Source organism: Babylonia areolata, chromosome 1 (assembly GCF_041734735.1).
Source record: "Babylonia areolata isolate BAREFJ2019XMU chromosome 1, ASM4173473v1, whole genome shotgun sequence".
Lineage (NCBI taxonomy): Eukaryota > Metazoa > Mollusca > Gastropoda > Neogastropoda > Buccinidae > Babylonia > Babylonia areolata.
Genome location: NC_134876.1, coordinates 19,783,037 through 19,801,738, shown reverse-complemented (window position 1 = coordinate 19,801,738; position 18,702 = coordinate 19,783,037). Strand labels below are relative to the sequence as shown.

General features: G+C 41.5%; 1 protein-coding gene across 4 annotated transcripts in view; it reads left to right on the top strand.

Moving 5' to 3' along the window:
* The window catches only part of LOC143280515 (regulatory-associated protein of mTOR-like), a 57,041-nt gene that overhangs the window by 27,164 nt on the left and 11,175 nt on the right, over nt 1-18,702 (top strand). For 2 of the 4 annotated variants that reach the window (XM_076585204.1, XM_076585196.1), the window contains exons 19-26: nt 1,233-1,307; nt 11,384-11,652; nt 12,502-12,608; nt 13,172-13,340; nt 14,316-14,523; nt 14,971-15,085; nt 16,139-16,263; nt 16,610-16,714. In XM_076585204.1, coding sequence (XP_076441319.1) covers nt 1,233-1,307; nt 11,384-11,652; nt 12,502-12,608; nt 13,172-13,340; nt 14,316-14,523; nt 14,971-15,085; nt 16,139-16,263; nt 16,610-16,714 — 1,173 coding nt within the window. The remainder of the gene's footprint in view (nt 1-1,232; nt 1,308-11,383; nt 11,653-12,501; nt 12,609-13,171; nt 13,341-14,315; nt 14,524-14,970; nt 15,086-16,138; nt 16,264-16,609; nt 16,715-18,702) is intronic. The other 2 variants (XM_076585220.1, XM_076585211.1) reach the window with 1 other exon arrangement.

Below are 18,702 nucleotides of genomic sequence, written 5' to 3'. Positions count from 1 at the left end.
TGCAATAGAAAACGACAACAGAGATCAAATGTGAATGTTTCACAACTGCTCACATCAATAACATGTTAAAAGTGGGTGGTTCTCACATTGAAGAGATGGATGTAGACAAGAATAATGCGTTTGTAACGGCTTCTAATGATGAAAGCTATTGGCTGGGCCATTTGGATACCCACTGGATATCAGATGTGGTTTCTGTGTGTGTGTGTGTGTGGGAGGGGGGGGGACTGGGAGAAGAGTGGCTGCCCTAAGTGAGTTAACTCACTGCCATGAAACAGTGATGAATAGACAAGTCACATTTAATCACTGACACAAATAGATGAATGCTCATGTTGGTATTTTTCTTTTTCCAAATGACTTCACACACACAGGCATAGTGGCAACTGTGGTTTTCAGTTGAACAATGCAAAACTCATAAATGATTGATGTAAATTTCAGGTGTATCTCAGAGTTAAAATCTATTAAGAATATTTTCACCACCAGATGTATGGAACTTGTGCACAGGAGGGAATGGGTAGCCAGTTCTTTATATTTTCACTGTTGCTTTTTTTATATATTTCATTTATTTAATTTTAATCATTTTATTTCAGTTTGCTTTCTTTTGATTTTATGTTATTATATTTCATTCCTGTTTATTTGTTTTATTTGTTTACAATATTGTTTTAATTAAATGTGTAATTTTTTAAAATAACAGCCGTTTACTGGAACTGAAACTAAGATAGTAAGAAATCCACCTGTCCATCTGTCTGTCCATTTCCGTCTGTCTGTCTGTCATTGCATCTGTTGTTTTTTTTCTCTCATATGTATTTCTTACAGACAGGAAGGATATCAGACCTTCAACTGTTCTTGCCAAAAATGGACTGTAGATGCACAAAGGGATGAGTTGTACATTACATGATGCCATTTCACCACTGGAATTTTGCCTTCCATGTTGTTTGTATCTCTGCAGCATTCAGATATGTACTCCAGAGAATGATTGCATCTTGAGTTAAAGAATGGTAAACAGACATTGGCATTTGTCAGTGGTTTTGAGTGATGTAAATATCTATACTAATCGCCATTCCATCAGCGTTTATCTTGGTGATTGTGTTTGAACTGTGTACAGTCTGTACCCCATTTACATAATGTGAAAACCGGAGGCATGCTTCCAGTGGTACTAGTTGCCTTGGTTACTGGATGTATGTATGTATGTATGTTGTGGTTGCACAGCGTGTTTTGTCTCCTCATCTTTTCAGACAGCAACAGCATCACAAGCAATGGTGGGATGCGACGCAGCTCTTCCCGGAGCAGTGTCAAAAGCTTGGTCTCATGTAAGACCTTGGGTACCCTGTTACCTCCCTTGGCTTGATGTACAGCATGAGCCGCCTCTTTCCTTTCTCTCGTTTGCTGCCACTCCGGCCTGTCATGCTGTGTTAACTCTTTCTGTTCTCTTTCTGTCCCCAGTACTGGTGCAGATACTCAGTTACCTAGTTTCCACTTTGTAATCACATCTCATGGCTGTGTTTTGGATGGGTGTTGATTACCGTCTGTGTGAATGGGTTTGCGTTCTGTGCTTTGCTTCGTCTGCTTTTCTCTGTACTGCTCTGTGTTGTTTTTGTGGGTTTTGTCTTGCGGTAATGTTGTGGTGCGGTCCGTGTTGATGTTTGTTTGTCGTGGAGGGTTAATTTAATGACAGTGGTGGTAATCAGTAATCATGATTCGCCCAGATGCCAGCTGTTTTGTTCCTCACCAAAATTGGGGCTACACTGCTCCAGTTTCATCATCTTGAGGTGTTGATTTACTGGTGTCACACTGCACACATGACATTCAGTGAACAGTTGCATAAACTTGCGCTTTCTGTCTGACATCCTCGCATTGTGTCTTATGTTTGGCGTCATATTTATGCATCACATAATGGCAAGTCATTAGACTTGGGAGTGAACAGTGGGAAGAGTGTGTTCTGTCTAATATCTGTTCACACAGTGTGTGTGGGGAGTGAACAGTGGGAAGAGTGTGTTCTGTCTAGTATCTGTTCACACTGTGTGTGTAGGGAGTGAACACTGGGAAGAGTATGTTCTGTCTAGTATCTGTTCACACAGTGTGTGTGGGGAGTGAATAGTGGGAAGAGTGTGTTCTAATATCTGTTCACACTGTGTGTGTGGGGAGTGAACAGTGGGAAGAGTGTGTTCTGTCTAGTATCTGTTCACACTGTGTGTGTAGGGAGTGAACACTGGGAAGAGTATGTTCTGTCTAGTATCTGTTCTCACAGTGTGTGTAGGGAGTGAACAGTGGGAAGAGTGTGTTGTAATATCTGTTCACACTGTGTGTGTGGGGAGTGAACAGTGGGAAGAGTGTGTTCTGTCTAGTATCTGTTCACACTGTGTGTGTAGGGAGTGAACACTGGGAAGAGTGTGTTCTGTCTAGTATCTGTTCACACAGTGTGTGTGGGGAGTGAACAGTGGGAAGAGTGTGTTCTGTTTAACATCTGTTCACACAGTGTGTGTGGGGAGTGAATAGTGGGAAGAGTGTGTTCTGTTTAACGTCTGTTCACATAGTGTGTGTGGGGAGTGAATAGTGGGAAGAGTGTGTTCTGTTTAACATCTGTTCACACAGTGTGTGTGGGGAGTGAACAGTGGGAAGAGTGTGTTGTAATATCTGTTCACACAGTGTGTGTGGGGAGTGAACAGTGGGAAGAGTGTGTTGTAATATCTGTTCACACTGTGTGTGTGGGGAGTGAACAGTGGGAAGAGTGTGTTCTGTTTAACATCTGTTCACACAGTGTGTGTGGGGAGTGAACAGTGGGAAGAGTGTGTTCTAATATCTGTTCACACTGTGTGTGTGGGGAGTGAACAGTGGGAAGAGTGTGTTCTAATATCTGTTCACACTGTGTGTGTGGGGAGTGAACAGTGGGAAGAGTGTGTTCTGTCTAATATCTGTTCACACAGTGTGTGTGGGGAGTGAACAGTGGGAAGAGTGTGTTCTGTCTAATATCTGTTCACACAGTGTGTGTGGGGATTGAAGGGGGGAGTGTGTTTTCTGTTTAACACCTATCAATAATAATAGTGATGATAATCATGTTCATTTATATAATGCTTATCCTGCAGCTGTACTCATGTAGTGTGATTTTAGACGTGTGTGGTGGGGAGACCAGGGCTAGTATTTATGGGTATGTCTGTGTCCAGATTGGTGTGACTGCAGCACAAGCCTAGAAATGATATGGAAGTGGACATCACATGATACTTAAGCTTGCGCAGTCACTGTGTGTTGTTGTTGCGGGTCAACCTGCTGACTGTGTCTTGAGTGATAGTCACTGCTGCTGCTGTGTCTTCAGCTGCACATTTTCTCGAACATACCTGTGGTCTGGAGCGCACACAGTGTTCAGCTCTCATTTAGTTAAGACTTTAGAATGGGTAGCTTCATTTTGTGTGTGTGTGTGCGTTATTTTGCTTCTTTGAACAGGTTTAACTGCACATGACTAGAAAGAACTTAAGAAGTGATTGTCAGGTTTGTCAGGCCAGTATATCAGTTTTATTGATGGAGTCTCCCGTCGGTCTGACGGATGAGTAGTCAGGCAGGCTTATCTGTCAGTGTGTGTCCTCATATGGGAGAAGAGGCCGATTCTGGATGCGCAGCACTTCCCACAGGTGTTGCAAGGGAAAACAACTCCAGAAGTTGTGCCCTGCTTCTTTTGCTCACGCTTCTCCTTAATGGCCAGCATTCTCTTGTTTTCAAATGTCTTTATGCCACTAGAGCACAGCATCCTCCAGCGACAGCGGTCAAGGGCATCAGTTTCCCAGGAAGTGATGTCTGGTGTCAGGTGTCCTTGAAGTGCTTGCAGGGTCTTCCAAGTTCATGGTGGCCTTCCTTCAGCTGGCCATACAAAAGCATCTTCGGGATCCTGCTGTCTGTCATGCGGACAACGTGTCCTGTCCAGCATAGCTGGCACTGGATCAGCAGGCTTTCGATGCTGGGCAGGCCGCTCCTCTCTAGGACCTGGAGGTTGGAGATCCTGTCTTGCCACTTTATGCTGAGGATCTTTCGTAGGCATCTCTGGTGAAACTGCTCAAGTTGTTGAATGTGACGGTGATATGTCGTCCATGTTTCACAGCAGTACAACAAGGTGGTCAGCACAACAGCTCTGTAGGTTTTCATCTTGGTGCTGAGCCTGATGCCTTTGTTGTTCCACAGGTTTAACTGCACATGACTAGAAAGAACTTAAGAAGTGATTGTCAGGTTTGTCAGGCCAATATATAAGTTTTATTAGATATGTGTCAAATACTGGCATTGGCTTTTAAAAAAATTTTAATTATTTTTAGATAGTAGAAAGAAAATTTAGGAGGAAGTACAAAGCACACCATATTTTATTTGTAATCTGTTCACACGTTAGGAAACTTACACAAAATGACTCTTTGTTAACCATTCTTTATCATTTCTTTCTGTGCCTTTGCTTTTAATTGATTTTACAAACTTTAGGCACATCATATATAAGTTCTGGTGTATATATATATATATATAGAGAGAGAGAGAGAGAGGGAGAACATGCTTGTTTAGCACTCTGATCAAGCATTCTGCTAACTCGATATACACATGTCCCTGTCTTTCTGAACTTCTTCACTTTTAACCCTTCCAGGGCCAGCATCTTCGTGCCAAACGATTTTCAAGGTTTGGCATTAAAACTAGAATGAACAAAACTTTACTGCTGTTAAATCAACCTGCAAGACCTGTGGAACTACACTTATTTTTGCTGTCAGAATCTTTCTGTTTCAAAGTTAGAAACCTTCCTTTTCTGAAACGCAAAAAGGACCCAATAATGAATATATTTAAAATGTTGAGAAAAAACACACCCAAATGCTTGCTGTCACAGACCGTAAAATCCTGTGCAGTGTAACTGTCACTTTTTAGACTAGTTCCCAAAACGCGTGTTCACACCCAGCACACATGACCATTTTCATACACATTGTGTGACCATTGCTCACACAGACCATACTTCATACCATTACCATTCCTGTTTTGAAAGATGGGCAGTTGCTGTTTAGGAAAACGGACACCAGGTCAGTTACTATTTTTGAAGTTTCGTTTTCTCATGGAGGAGTCACTGCATTCAAACAAACCCATACATGCTACATCACACCTGCTAGGCAGATGCCTGACCATCAGCATGAGTGCATGTATGGATTTGTATACATAATAGAGTGGACTTCTTCTCCAGGATTTTGCAGGGGACAGCCCTTTTATTGCCATGGGCTCTTTTTCAGTGCACCAAGTGTCTGCTGCACATGGGACGGTTTAGAGTCTCACACGAATGACCAGATTTTTCTGGTCAATCTCGGGAGAGAAAAAAGGGCAAGAACGGGAAACACACACAGACCCTGTAAGCCCGCGATTTCTCACAATCCCACGATATCTCGCTTTGAGAGAAATCGTTGGATTGTGAGAAAGTGTGGTCATTCCCCTCCCACGATTTATCTCATTTGCGAGAATGTGTGAGAAAGGGTGGGAAGTCCCTCTTATTTTCATCAAAAATAGTTCCTTAATCATCAGAATTGGTTTCTTGTTTTTTCCCAATGCAATTCATAGAGACAAATGAGAGACAGAAAAAGAAAAGAGAAATGATGGGGCGACGACAATAACGATCATGATTATGACAGTATTGTTAGCAAAGACATCAGCAATATCTGTTAATTGTATTTCACATAAGATGGATCACTGCAATGCATTGACCTCAAATTCAGCATCGGATTTAATAGCAAACAATGAAATTAAGGCATGTATATGACTCAAACCGAAATGTAATATACCAAGACTTGGACAGAATCTTTTCTGAGGGATGTTGGGAATAACATCAAAATGATTCAACTTTCTAGAAGCATAGATTTAGCGGAAAAAGGTGTTTCATAATCATTTACCCTCACGTTGGGAGCATGAAAACTGAATCAAATAGTTTTGATGTTTGTTGTGATGTAACTTTTTATGTCACATTTATTTAGAATGTTCTTCATTTCATGCTTGTTCATTTGTTTGTGTTGGCATTCTTTCGCATGCAAGATTGCACTGAAAATAGATTCTCAGTTTCATAGAAGACACTCAGAACATGAAAAAAAATATTTCAAAACCAGAGTAAAAGAAAAAACAAATCAGCCAGCCAAGTAAATACACAAATGGAAACACACACGCACGCATGCACACATGCACACTCACTCTCTGACATTGACATACATGCACACAATTTTTGAACCAGTACTGTGCCATCACCTTCACTGTCTTCACAAACATCACCATCATAATCATGATTGTCATTGTCATCGTCCGCCTCTTTCTCTTTTCTTTTTCTTTCTCTCAGTTTTCTCGAAGATTTGTGTTGGTAAAAGACAGGAAACCAATTTGATGACAAAGGAAATGTTATTGATAAAAAATAAGGGGGATTTCCCACGCTTTCTCACACATTGATTTCTCGCATTTGAGAGAAAACATGGAAGGGGAATGACCACACATTCTTGCAATCCCACGATTTCTCTCAAAGTGAGAAAAAAAGTGGGATTGCGAGAATCATCGGCAAACAGACCCTCACGGACACTGTATTTTTGAAGATATGCAGTTACTGTTTCTGAAGATGGGTAGTTACTGCTTTGGAAAATTGGTACAATACACACACACCACACACACACAAAGAACGCAAAGGTTCACGTTTTTCAGGCAGGTGCTGCTTGGCGCTTGGGGTCAGCTTGCACACAGGCAAACAAGAGGTACTGATAAACTCAGCAGAGAAACAACGCATGGATGTGATACACCCTGGGTACCTCCTGTTTACCTGTGTGCAAGCTGACGGCAAGCGCTTCGCAGCATTTGCTTGGAGTTGTGTTCCTGTTTCGGATTGGAAAAAAAGAAAGGTACTGTGTGTTTTCTTATCCTTCAGCGAGTTTTTAATTAGATATCAAGACGTCATGAAATATTTTTTTTAAAAACCCATAACCTAGAACACAGACGCACTAATCAGCTTTGGTTTTGAAATTTTTTGTCTTTTGTCTTGATTGAAAAAAAGGTTGACACGCTTGTTTATTGTCTGAAAGGTTCTGTACTTTCTTATCATTGAAACACTAAGTTGAGTTAGATATCAAGACCGTTGTAAAAAACAACAACTTTCTCTTTTCTCTTTGATATTTCATACTTTTGGCAACATTTGCGTTTCTTAAGAAAACAAAAAACATTTCATTTGAAGAGTTTATCATTTGGGTTGAAAAATAAAGTTAAATAGAGAATATTTAAACGTCCTAGGCAATCTTTCTTATTTCTTCAAACTCTTTCGCTGATCCTGCTTCTGGTAGGTCTTTTATCTGTATTGAACGTACATTCCGTATTATGTCTTCCACACTCACAGACTCTGTCTGTTGTTTACACCCTTGGCTGCTGAACCTTGGTGTCACGAGACCAGTGTTGCACTTTTTACTTGCATGTTTAACTTTGTAGAACAAAGGTAGCACAATCCCAAGGGGAAAAACTACAAATAAACAAGCTTTTTATGTATTGAGTATAATTTCAAAATATAATGTTAAGATGAGAAAGGTCAGTTTAAAGCAAATTAAGCCCCCTAGCATTAATTACAGAGTAATTTCCCTTTTTTACTATCTGCACCAAAACGTTTGCAAAATAAATAAAAATCCCATGCTCAGCAAAAGAAGTTCCCATTTGAACAAAAAATGATAATAATGACTGCTCTTGTTGTTGTGTCAGAATATGAGATCAAAGTGCCAAGTTCAGAGAATACAAAAAATATAAATATAACAGTAAATGCAGTTTGCATATAATTAGGCTTCTTTTTTATATTTTTTTGTGCCCATCCCAGAGGTGCAATATTGTTTTAAACAAGATGACTGGAAAGAACTGAATTTTTCCTATTTTTATGCCTAATTTGGTGTCAACTGACAAAGTATTTGCAGAGAAAATGTCAATGTTAAAGTTTACCACGGACACACACACACACACACACACACACACAGACAACCGAACACCGGGTTAAAACATACTCACTTTGTTTACACAAGTGAGTCAAAAAACTACAAATAAAAAATGGTCCCTTGAGGTGACGTGCCTTCACTGACAAGGATACTTAACAGCAGCAGTCAAGGGGTTAATATTTTTTCTCTTGGCCTTGTTAAGGTTTTCTCAGAAATCGTTACATTTGAAAAATTTTGCATTTTATTTGAAAATATGGTAGTTTTTTCCATAAAGGCATTGCCTTAATTGGCATTGCAGTCGGTCCTGTCTCTTTGTTTTTTCCACTGACCCTGCTTCTTATAGGTCTGAATCAGTCTGCTTTAAATATATATTTGTGTATATTATTTCTTCCGTTTGAGACATTTTATGTACCTCTACACGGTTTCCTGAAATAAACGTGTCTTGTCTTGTTCAGACTAACTCAAGTTGATGTGCATAATATCTCTTTATGTTGCTCATACATGGAACACATCTAACACCAGATATACCTGATGACTGTTGCTGGTACTGTTGTTTGATACCAGTTTATAATGATACAGGTGTGATTACTTTTCTGAGGTGGTTTATGTTTTGAAGGCTGCTCTCATTTATCTGTGGATGTTTCAGACCGTTAGGCTTCTCTTCAGTTTTTGCATGCATGCATCTGAAGTTACTTCCATTCCATAACTTTTTTTTATTCCATTTTTTGTAATCTTCATAACTTGAATGGAAATCCTTCTCCATTGAGTGAAGATAAAACTAGTTGTTCAAAATCCACTAGTTGTATTGTTGCTGTGTGTCTTGAGTTAATGATTTGAAGTGTCAATTCCATTCTTTGCTCTTTCTTTCATCCAGTCTGTGCATGGATTGATGTTTGAGGTACACAAAGAGAGATGTTAGATATTTACTTCATTGACAATACATTTCTTTTTAGACTGGCAGCATGATAAACATGACAACAAGAATGCTTTTGGTGTGGTGCTGGGGGTAGGGGGAGGGTGAAGGAAGAAGGAGGGTTTGGGGGGGGGGGGTAACAGGAGGGGGGGGGGGGGACTGAAAGGAAAATTTATTGAAAATAGAAAGAAAAAATTTCTTTAGAAGCCTTTGTTTATTGTCATGAAATATGTCCACACTCTACTTATGTCGTTCTGTTCCTACCAGTATGTGTATTTCTGTTTTTGTACGCCTGTCACTGTGTGTATGTGTGTGTGTGTGTGAACGCATTCTAGGGATGAAATGTTTTGTTTAAATGACGGGCCTCCAACTAAACAGATTGCAACAGACTCTGTAAAGGTTTGATTGTTTTTCTTCTCATCACTAGAGATTAGTCATTTCTCTCATCAAGAGTTTCATTGTTTTGCTTTCTCTTTCTTTCTTTCTTGAGTTTTATCAGGTCTCTCTCTCTCTCCCTCTCTCTCTCTTGCTTTTTTTCTGGTTCAAGAATTTAGTTCTCTCTCTCTCTGTCTCTCTCCCCCTCTCTCTCTAAGTTGTTTTTTCTTCTCTTTCTCTTCTAGAGTTAGTCATTTTCTCTCTCTTTCTCTTCTAGGGTTTATTCATTTTCTCTCTTCTAGAGTTTAGTCATTTTCTTTTTCTTCTAAAGTTTAGTCATTTTCTTTCTCTTCTAGAGTTTAGTCATTTCATTTTCTTTCTCTTCTAGAGTTTAGTCATTTCTTTCTCTTTCTCTTCTAGAGTTTAGTCATTTTCTCTCTTTCTCTTCTAGAGTTTAGTCATTCTCTCTCTTTCTCTTCTAGAGTTTAGTAAATTTCTTTCTCTTCCAGAGTTTAGTCATTTTCTCTCTCTCTCTCTCTCTCTCTCTCTCTCTCTCTCTCTCTCTCTCTCTCTCTCTCTCTCTGTCTTCTAGAGTTTAGTCATTTTCTCTCTCTTTGTCTTCTAAAGTTTAGTCATTTCTCTCTCTTTCTCTTGTGGAGTTTAGTCATTTTCTCTCTCTATCTCTTCTAGAGTTTAGCCCACTAGAAGAGAGTTTAGTCATTTTCTCTCTGTATCTCTTTTAGAGTATCTCTCTCTATCTCTTCTAGAGTTTAGTCATTTTCTCTCTGTATCTCTTTTAGAGTTCATTTATTTTTTACTCTCTCTTCTAGTTTTGTTTTTTTCCATTTCTTTCTCTTCTAAATTTGTTATTTAATTACACATACTTTTATCTCTTTGTCTTCTAAAATTCAGTCTTATTGATCTCTTTGTCTTACAGGATTTAGTCTTATTGAGATATATATATATATTTTTTTTTTTTTCTAGAGGTGTTCTTCTCTGGCAGAATTTTGTTTTTCTCTCCAATTTTTTCTCTTTATCTCTACTTTTGTTTTGCAGATTCAGGGGAGCACCTTGTTATTTCTTGAAATTTAAGTTTTAACAATATCAGTATGGATAGGCATTTGAGTTTAGCAAGCCGGATGGTTAATGAATTGTTGTATCAATCATGTGTAGTTCACGTATGCGTATGTATGCACTGAACTTCAGACTGAATATATCGCACAGAAAGGAACATTTTATGAATTAATTTCATGCATGTGTGTGTATCCCGCCCCCAAGCTTGTCCTTCCTTTATGATTTTTAGAAAGTTGGAACTGTTCTTTGGTTTGGGGTGTGGAAGTGCTTGGCCATTTTTGTCAACGGTGTCTGGATTTGGACTTGAATGTGTCTGTGAATGTATCTTTAAAAAAAAAGAAAAAAAAAGGAAGAATTAATTAATGAAGGCGATCCTTGTCGAACTGTCAGTATCACAACTTTGAAGTGAAGTGGCTGTCATGCTTTGCTGCATTTGCTTATGAATATAACAACAGTGCAAAACTGGATTTGGAGGATACACATTTGTAGCATCATGGATGCTACATTTTGTAAAAGTGGGTGGTGCATTGGGGTGTTATTCTTACCTGTTGCAGGTGTTTCACGCTTAATGAATGTGGTGAGGGGTATTTGACGCTTGTTTATTCTGAAGTGAGAGGTGGGGCTAACAAGATTATATTTCAAAAAGGCAGCTGCTAAATTAGCAACTAGCAAGAAAAGGGTGATTTAACACACACAAAAACAGTCTTGGAATTGGTGTGTATATAATTGCCATAGTGATAGCCCGATTTTGTTTATTGATATACTGCTGTTACATCTCCTTTTTTTCTTTTTCTTTCTTTCTTACTGTTTTCTTTCACTTGAGGTCTTTGATAAGCAGGCCTATAGAGCAGTTGAATGCTTTTGGTGATATACAACAGTGGTTTTTGGTGGTGGTTGCTTTTAAGACACATTTTCAATTAGCTGCTGTAGTCTTCATGCACTCACAGCTATTTGGTGTTTTTTTTCAATGTATGCAGACAACATGTCAGTATTGTGATCTACCAAATGTGCTTTGTATCTATTGCGCACCCACACTATGTCAGTTCTGTGAAATAGCAAGTGTGTGGGGTTTTTTCTGTTGCTGCCTCCACAGCGTCCAGCTCAGGACAGTTCCCAGGCTTCCATACCTCCGTTTCCACCACCAGCCTTGACCCCAATGACCCCAATGCCAGTATGAGTCATCAGTTTGGGTTGAGGCGCTGCTCGTCAGGCACCTCTCTGGCAGGGTCATCCAGCATCATCTCCCTTCCCTTCAACAACATCTACTCGGCGGTGTGGCGAGCGCTGCTCTTGCTGGCCTCTGACCCCCACCCCGAGATCCTGAAACTGGCCAAGGAGGTGGTCAACTTCATCAAGGAGAAGGTGAGGGATGGGGGTGTGATGGGGGAGGGGGGGAAGTTGGATGGTGGTGGAGTGGGGAGTTTCTGTGTATTGGGAGGGGTGGGAGGGGTGGGGGCAGGGAAGGAGGGTGTATGTGTGTGTTAGGGGGTGGGGTGGGGGTAGGGTGTCAGTGTGAGTGGGTATGTTTGGCAAGTGTCAGTGTGCTGGGGGGAGGAGAGGGGTAATTTTGTGTTGGGGGTGGGGGGAGGGCCCTGGGGGGGATGTCAGTGTGGGTGGGTGTGTAGTTGGGGGTGGAGTGAAACGTGAAAAGTCATTTTATTGTCCACATAGCAATACAGCCCTCAGGCCAAGGGGGATATCATATTGAGCATAGTGTTGCACCTCTTGTAGTTGGGGGTGGAGTATTAGTTTGTGTCGGGGGTGGGGTGGGGGGGATGTCAGTGTGGGTGGGTGTGTAGTTGGGGTGGGGTGGGGTGTTAGTTTGTGGGGTGTTAGTGTTAGTTTGTGGGGTGTTAATGTGTGTGTGAAGGGAGGGGTGTGTGTGTGGGGGGGTGGGGGGTGGCAGGTGAGGGTTAGGGGAGTATTTGTGTGTATGGAGAGGGGGGGAGGGCCTGGGAGGGGCTGTTATTGAGTGGGGATGGGGTGATGTGTGTGTGTGGGTGGAGGTAATACTGTGTATGGGGGATGGGGATGTTTGTGTGGGGAGGGAGGGGTGAGTTTGTGTGTGACGCTGAGTATGACACTGTGTTTGACACTGAGTGTGTGTGTGATTGTGTGTTTGAGTGAGTGTGTGTGTGTGCCTGCACGCATGTCAGGCCTTCAGGGACACACTGTCAGGAAAAGACAGAATAATGGTTGATGTCTGTTCAGATTCACCACCCTCGTCCAGCCCCTGCCACAACGCCAAATGTGATGCACGTCTCCAGTCCTGCGTGTCTGACTGGTAGCCCTGGTCGTCCTGCCAACATGCAGCATGGGTCAGTGTGTGTACTCCATTAGACTGTCAGTACCTATTTTTTTATCCTCAACAAACATTTATTCAGATGTCTGTGTTACAGTGGGAACATGTGGATGTCTGTGTGTTACAATGGGAATGTGTGGATGTCTTGTGTGTTTCAGTGGAAGTGCGTGGATGTCTTTGTGTCACAGTGGAAATGTGTGTTAACAATGGGAATGTGTGTTCCAATAGAAATGTGTGGATGTCTGTATGTTACATTGGAACTGTGTGTTACAATGGAAACATAATCGATGTCTGTGCATTACAATGGGAACATGTGGATGTCTGTGTGTTACAATGGAAATGAATGGATTTCTTCTGTTACAATGGAAATGTGTGTTACATTAGAAATGTGTGGATGTCTTTGTGCTACAATGGAAATGTGTGTTACAACGGAAACGTGTGGATGTCTGTGTGTTACAATGGAAATGAATGGATTTCTTGTGTTACAACGGAAACATGTGGATGTCTGTGTGTTACAACTGGAACGTGTGGATGTCTGTGTGTTACAACGGGAACGTGTGGATGTCTTGTGCGTGACAGGACCCCTCCCCCCAAGAACCAGATGACGCTGAGCCAGACTGGAGAGAACGCGGACGCCCAACAGTCCCCGGCCCGCAACGCCACAGTGCCCAGCACCCCCACCTCTGGTGCCCAGCACGCCCTCTACTTCTCACGCAACCGCAAACTGTTTGACAAGGGTCCCACCCAGGTGGGTACAGGGGGCACTGTTTTGACTAGGGTCCCACCCAGGTGGGTGCAGGTAGGACTGTTTTTACTAGGGTCACATCCAGGTGGGTACAGGGGGCACTGTTCTGATTTGGGTCCCACCAAGGTGGGTACAGGGGAGGCTGCATCTTGTGGCCAGTGTTAGGGACCGCTGGCTGCTTCACTCTTTCAGCCCCAGGTTCTGTTTCTGCTTCAAGTAGGTGTCAAAGCTTTGCAGCCTGATGCGTGTAGGTTATACCATGTTATGCTTGGCCTTTGTGCAAAAAATGGTGCAGGGTGAAGAGATTATGTGTGTACGGTGAAGAGATGATGTGTGAAGGGTGAAGAGATGATGTGTATACGGTGAAGAGATGATGTGTGAAGGGTGAAGAGATGATGTGTATACGGTGAAGAGATGATGGGTGTAGGGTGAAGAGATGATGTGTGTACGGTGAAGAGATGATGTGTGAAGGGTGTAGGGTGAAGAGATGATGTGTGTACGGTGAAGAGATGATGTGTGTAGGGTGTAGGGTGAAGAGATGATGTGTGTACGGTGAAGAGATGATGTGTGTAGGGTGTAGGGTGAAGAGATGATGTGTGCAGGGTGAAGAGATGATGTGTGTAGGGTGAAGAGATGATGTGTGAAGGGTGAAGAGATGATGTGTGTAGGGTGAAGAGATGATGTGTGAAGGGTGAAGAGATGATGTGTGTAGGGTGAAGAGAAGATGTGTGTAGGGTATGATGTGTGTAGGGTGAAGAGATGATGTGTGTAGGGTATGATGTGTGTAGGGTGAAGAGATGATGTGTGTAGGGTATGATGTGTGTAGGGTGAAGAGATGATGATGTGTGTAGGGTGAAGAGATGATGTGTGTAGGGTATGATGTGTGTAGGGTGAAGAGATGATGTGTGTAGGATGTAGGGTGAAGAGATGATGTGTCTAGGGTGAAGAGATAAATTGTTGTTTGAATGGTTTGTGTAGGGTGAAGAGGGAGATGATGAACTGCCACCTCGCCAGCTGGCGTCATCAACACAGCTGTTCCAGTGGAGCTGTCGACAGTTCCTGCACCCGGTGATGCAGCTGAATGAAGCCAAGGACCCAGTGAGCGAGACCTACCACCAGCGGCAGTACAGGTACCTCCGCAACTCACGGGTTCGGGCCCGTGCCAGACACGACCAACACAGAGCAGGTGGGTCACGTGAGGTCGCTGCATATGTAAACAGAAGGGGGAGGTAATATTCTAAGGGAGGCTACTAGCCGCAGTTGTTGTTTTTTTTCTTTTTCTTCGCTTTGGCGGGTTAGTAGTTTGCACAGGACAGGAACCACTGCCGGAATCTGCACCAGTGGGTCATGGTGTAGTATGTTGGATTAAATATACTTTTGCAGAAAAGATATTTTGTTTTGTTGAGGTTTAAATGCTGCATATTTTCATTTTGATTTTAACAATAATGATGATAATAATGATAATAGTATAATGGGTATTTATAATGCACTCTACCTCCTAAGTACAGTTATCCAGAGGACTAACAATTGACATCAATATGGGAAAACATCGGTGACACACACACAAGCACACACGCGCAGTGCCACAGACATGATCACAAATCAACATGAACTTTCCCATGTTTTCCTGCAGGGTTCAACCAGCTGGATGATCAGATTTTTGTGAACCGCAATTCCACAGTGCCCACTCACATCATCTTCCATCCCTACGACAACTACTTAGCAGCTGCTGACAGGGAGAATGTCAGGTAAAACGGTGATGTCCCTATCTGTGTATCTGTCTTGTTTTCTGTCTGCATCTGTCTTGATAGATGGAAACTTATGGCTGAAAATTTTCACATACCTGTTCAAGGAAATTAAGTAATTGACAGGTACATTGTGTTAACATTTTCTACTGTTTAAGCATGTTACTTTCAGTGCTTGAATTTTGCCCATAGAAAGGACTTCAGTATCATGTCAGTGTCTGTTGAGGGATGGTTTGACAGTTGGGGACTTTTTTTTTGTTTTTTGTTGTTGGTTTTTTTGTTGTTGTTTTTTTGCTTGTACATTGATTCTACTGTTTCAGTGGCATTACTCCAACACTTATCATTCTGAGTCCCCCATACACACACTGTCACAGCCACACCTGGGATCGTCTGTTGTAGTCTCAGTGCCAACAGTCCACAGGAAGCTGTCAGAGTTAGGCCACCAGTCACACCCCAGAGGGACCCTGCACTGTTACCAAGTCATTTTTCGTGGTGTTCGGTAGCGGCCATTCTGAGTCGGCATACACAGTTCACCACTTGCTAAACTCCCTGCTGACAATAATTCTTGCTAAGTCATGGAGCCGGGCTGAGTGTGTGCCCTCTCCAGAGTGGAGATGGCTACCATGTTTCTTGATGACAGCCCCACTTTGAATCTGCCAACACTGAAGACCTTGACAGGAACTCACCTCAAGCATCAAAGTGGAAGAGGATGAAAACTGGGGTTACCATGAAATCAGGGCATGAAAGACCACGAAATCTGGGATTTTTTTCTTTTTCTTGATAAATATAACATTGTTCGCTTTGGGATTAAATTCGTGTACGTCTTATTGAAACTTAGCCTCCTAATGGTGCTGTCATTTGTTTTTTTTTCCCGTCTTCTTTCCCATATATGAGATAATAATGGTTCACACAAGGCAGAATCGAACCCAGCTTCTAGTTGGTTGTTAAAAGAATGTTTCATTCTCTGATATTTTCCCTGCTGTAGGTGAGAAAATAATGGTTCACACTAAGCAGAATTGAACCCAGTTCCCAATCAGTTTTCACAATGTGTTTCAGTATATGGGACTGGGAGAATGGAACACGCATCAGCACAATGTCAAACGGCAATCACCGCCACACCAGGATCACCTCTTTGGGCCTCGTCAATCCCCATGACAACACGCTGCTGATGTGCGGCACAGGTAGGATGGTACTGGCTCTGTGCAGTGTAAGTTGGTCTGTCTGCTGGAGTGGGTAGGGTGTGTGGTGTATGGTTTTGTGAAGTTGTGTTGTATGGGTGTTTGGATGTGGTGTGTAAGTTTGTTGGATGTGTGGGTGTGTAAGTTTGTTTTGTGTGTTTGTGTTGTGTGTGTCGATGTGTTGTGTTGGGGTGTTGTGTGGATGATATGTGCATGTGATTTTGTATGTTGTTTGTGGGTTGTGTGTGAGTGTTGTGGGTGTGTTTGTGGGTGTTGTGGTTGTGTGTGGTGTGTTGTGATGTGTGTATATGATGTGTGTGTTATTCACCTTGGTGTTTTATGTTTCCAGACGATGGGGCAGTTCGTATATGGAGGAATTTTGAGAAGGACAACATGGAAACAGAGATGGTGTCCTCTTTCTTCGCCATCACAGACATGTTGCCTGTCACCAAAGGTGAGTTCATGTACCTTGTTTCAGGAGATGGACAATTGTTATTTGATTGATTATTCATTGTTGATTTAAAAAAACAACAACAAATTTTACTCCCATTTAACAATTTGTTACAGTGCACTTGCAAGTCATATGAGTACCAAGTGAATTTTCTGTTTAATAATTACGATGTAATAAGTAATTGCAATGTTTTTAAAAGCGAATATGTGAAATGCTTTTATTTGAGAACATATGTTTATTACTCTTGTTTAATCAAGTTATCCGCGTGTGTGGGGGGGGCGTGGGGGGGGTGCGGTGCGGGTGTGTGCTGATTATCTGGTTGTGGTTTTCCGCAATTCATCTTTATTCTTATCTTATCTGTCTATTATAATCAATGTGCAGTATAGTAGGCTATGTTTATAATTATATTCAAATAATGTTTCTTAATTCTTTCTGTTTTTACATTAAGAATACTAGTTATTACCTGCAGTGTGTGGATGTATGTATGAAACGATGTATGTGATATTTTTTACATTTGTATCTTCGTAATATTTGTTGGGGCTGTTGTTGGCTTTTACAGTTATGGTCCCCATGTTGTTTACTTGTCTGTGTTGTGATAATGCACCTGACCAAATTTCTCCAGTTGGAGATAATAAAGTTATTCTTATCTTATCTTATCTTCTTATCTTATCTTATCTTATCTCTTATCAGTGTACAGTGTGGAATGATGGTTGTGTGAATGTTCACTTATTCAGGGTATGGATTGGAATGATGGTCAGGTGAATGTTCACATATTCAGGGTGTAGATTAGTATGATGGTTGAATGTTCACTTTTTCAGGGTACAAATTGGAATGATGGTTCACATAGTCATGGGTGTTAATATATCACTTATTGAGGGTATATAGATTAAAATGATGGTCAGGTGAATGTTCGCTTACCCAGGGTATAGATTAGAATGATGGTGAATGTTCATTTATTCAGGGTTTTAATTGGTATAATTGTTGGATGAATGTTTACTTATTCTTATTTATTTATAATTATTTAATTTGGCTTTTGTTTATATGCTTCAGTGTGCTGCATTTGTGTGTCAGAAATGTTTGTATATAAAATCACTCCTAGTAATATTTGATTATTTAATTGAGCATTCTATCAATAATGTGAAAATTGTATTTTGATATTCAGTTATGTATTTTGTGTACTAAATTTCCTTTATTTCGTTTAAATTTATGTTACCTTTACTTATTGGTTTTTTGTTTCAAAAGATATGTTATTGATATAATATCTTTCTAATGGAACTTTGACTTACTTGACTTATTCCTGTTGATTCCGTGGGGAACATAGGGCCGCAACAACACTCCTCCAACGCACCCGGCTCTGGCTGGTCTTCTTCAGTTCGGCCCACGTCATTCCGGCCGCCCTTGTCTCTGCCTCAATGCTTCTCCGCCAGGTCTGCTTCGGACGGCCAACTTTCTTTTTCCCCTGTGGGTTCCAATCAAGAGCCTGTCTTGTGGTGTATGTTGCAGGCTTGCGTAGTGTATGGCCTATCCATCCCCATTTCCGTTTCTTGATTTCCGTCTCCAGTGGGGCCTGTTTTGTCATGTTCCAAAGTTCTTCATTGGAGACAACCTCTGGCCATCTGATGTTCAGGATGTTTCTTAGACATCTGTTGGTGAATGTCTGAAGCTTGTGGGTGCTGGTCTTTGTCACTCTCCATGTCTCTGAGCCATAGAGTAGAACCGACTTCACGTTGGTGTTAAAAATCCGGATCTTGTTGCGGATTGAGAGGGCTGTCGATCTCCAGATTGGTCGAAGGGTGTTGAAGGCGTGTCTTGCTTTGTTGATACGGCTCTTGATGTCTTCGTCCGTCCCCCCGTCTTTGCTGACAACACTGCCTAAGTAGACAAACTTGTCAACCTCCTTGATGTTCTCTTGGTGTAGTTGCACTGGATCTTGCTTCTTGTTGTTGACCCTCATGACCTCTGTTTTCCCAATGTTGATTTGGAGTCCAGTC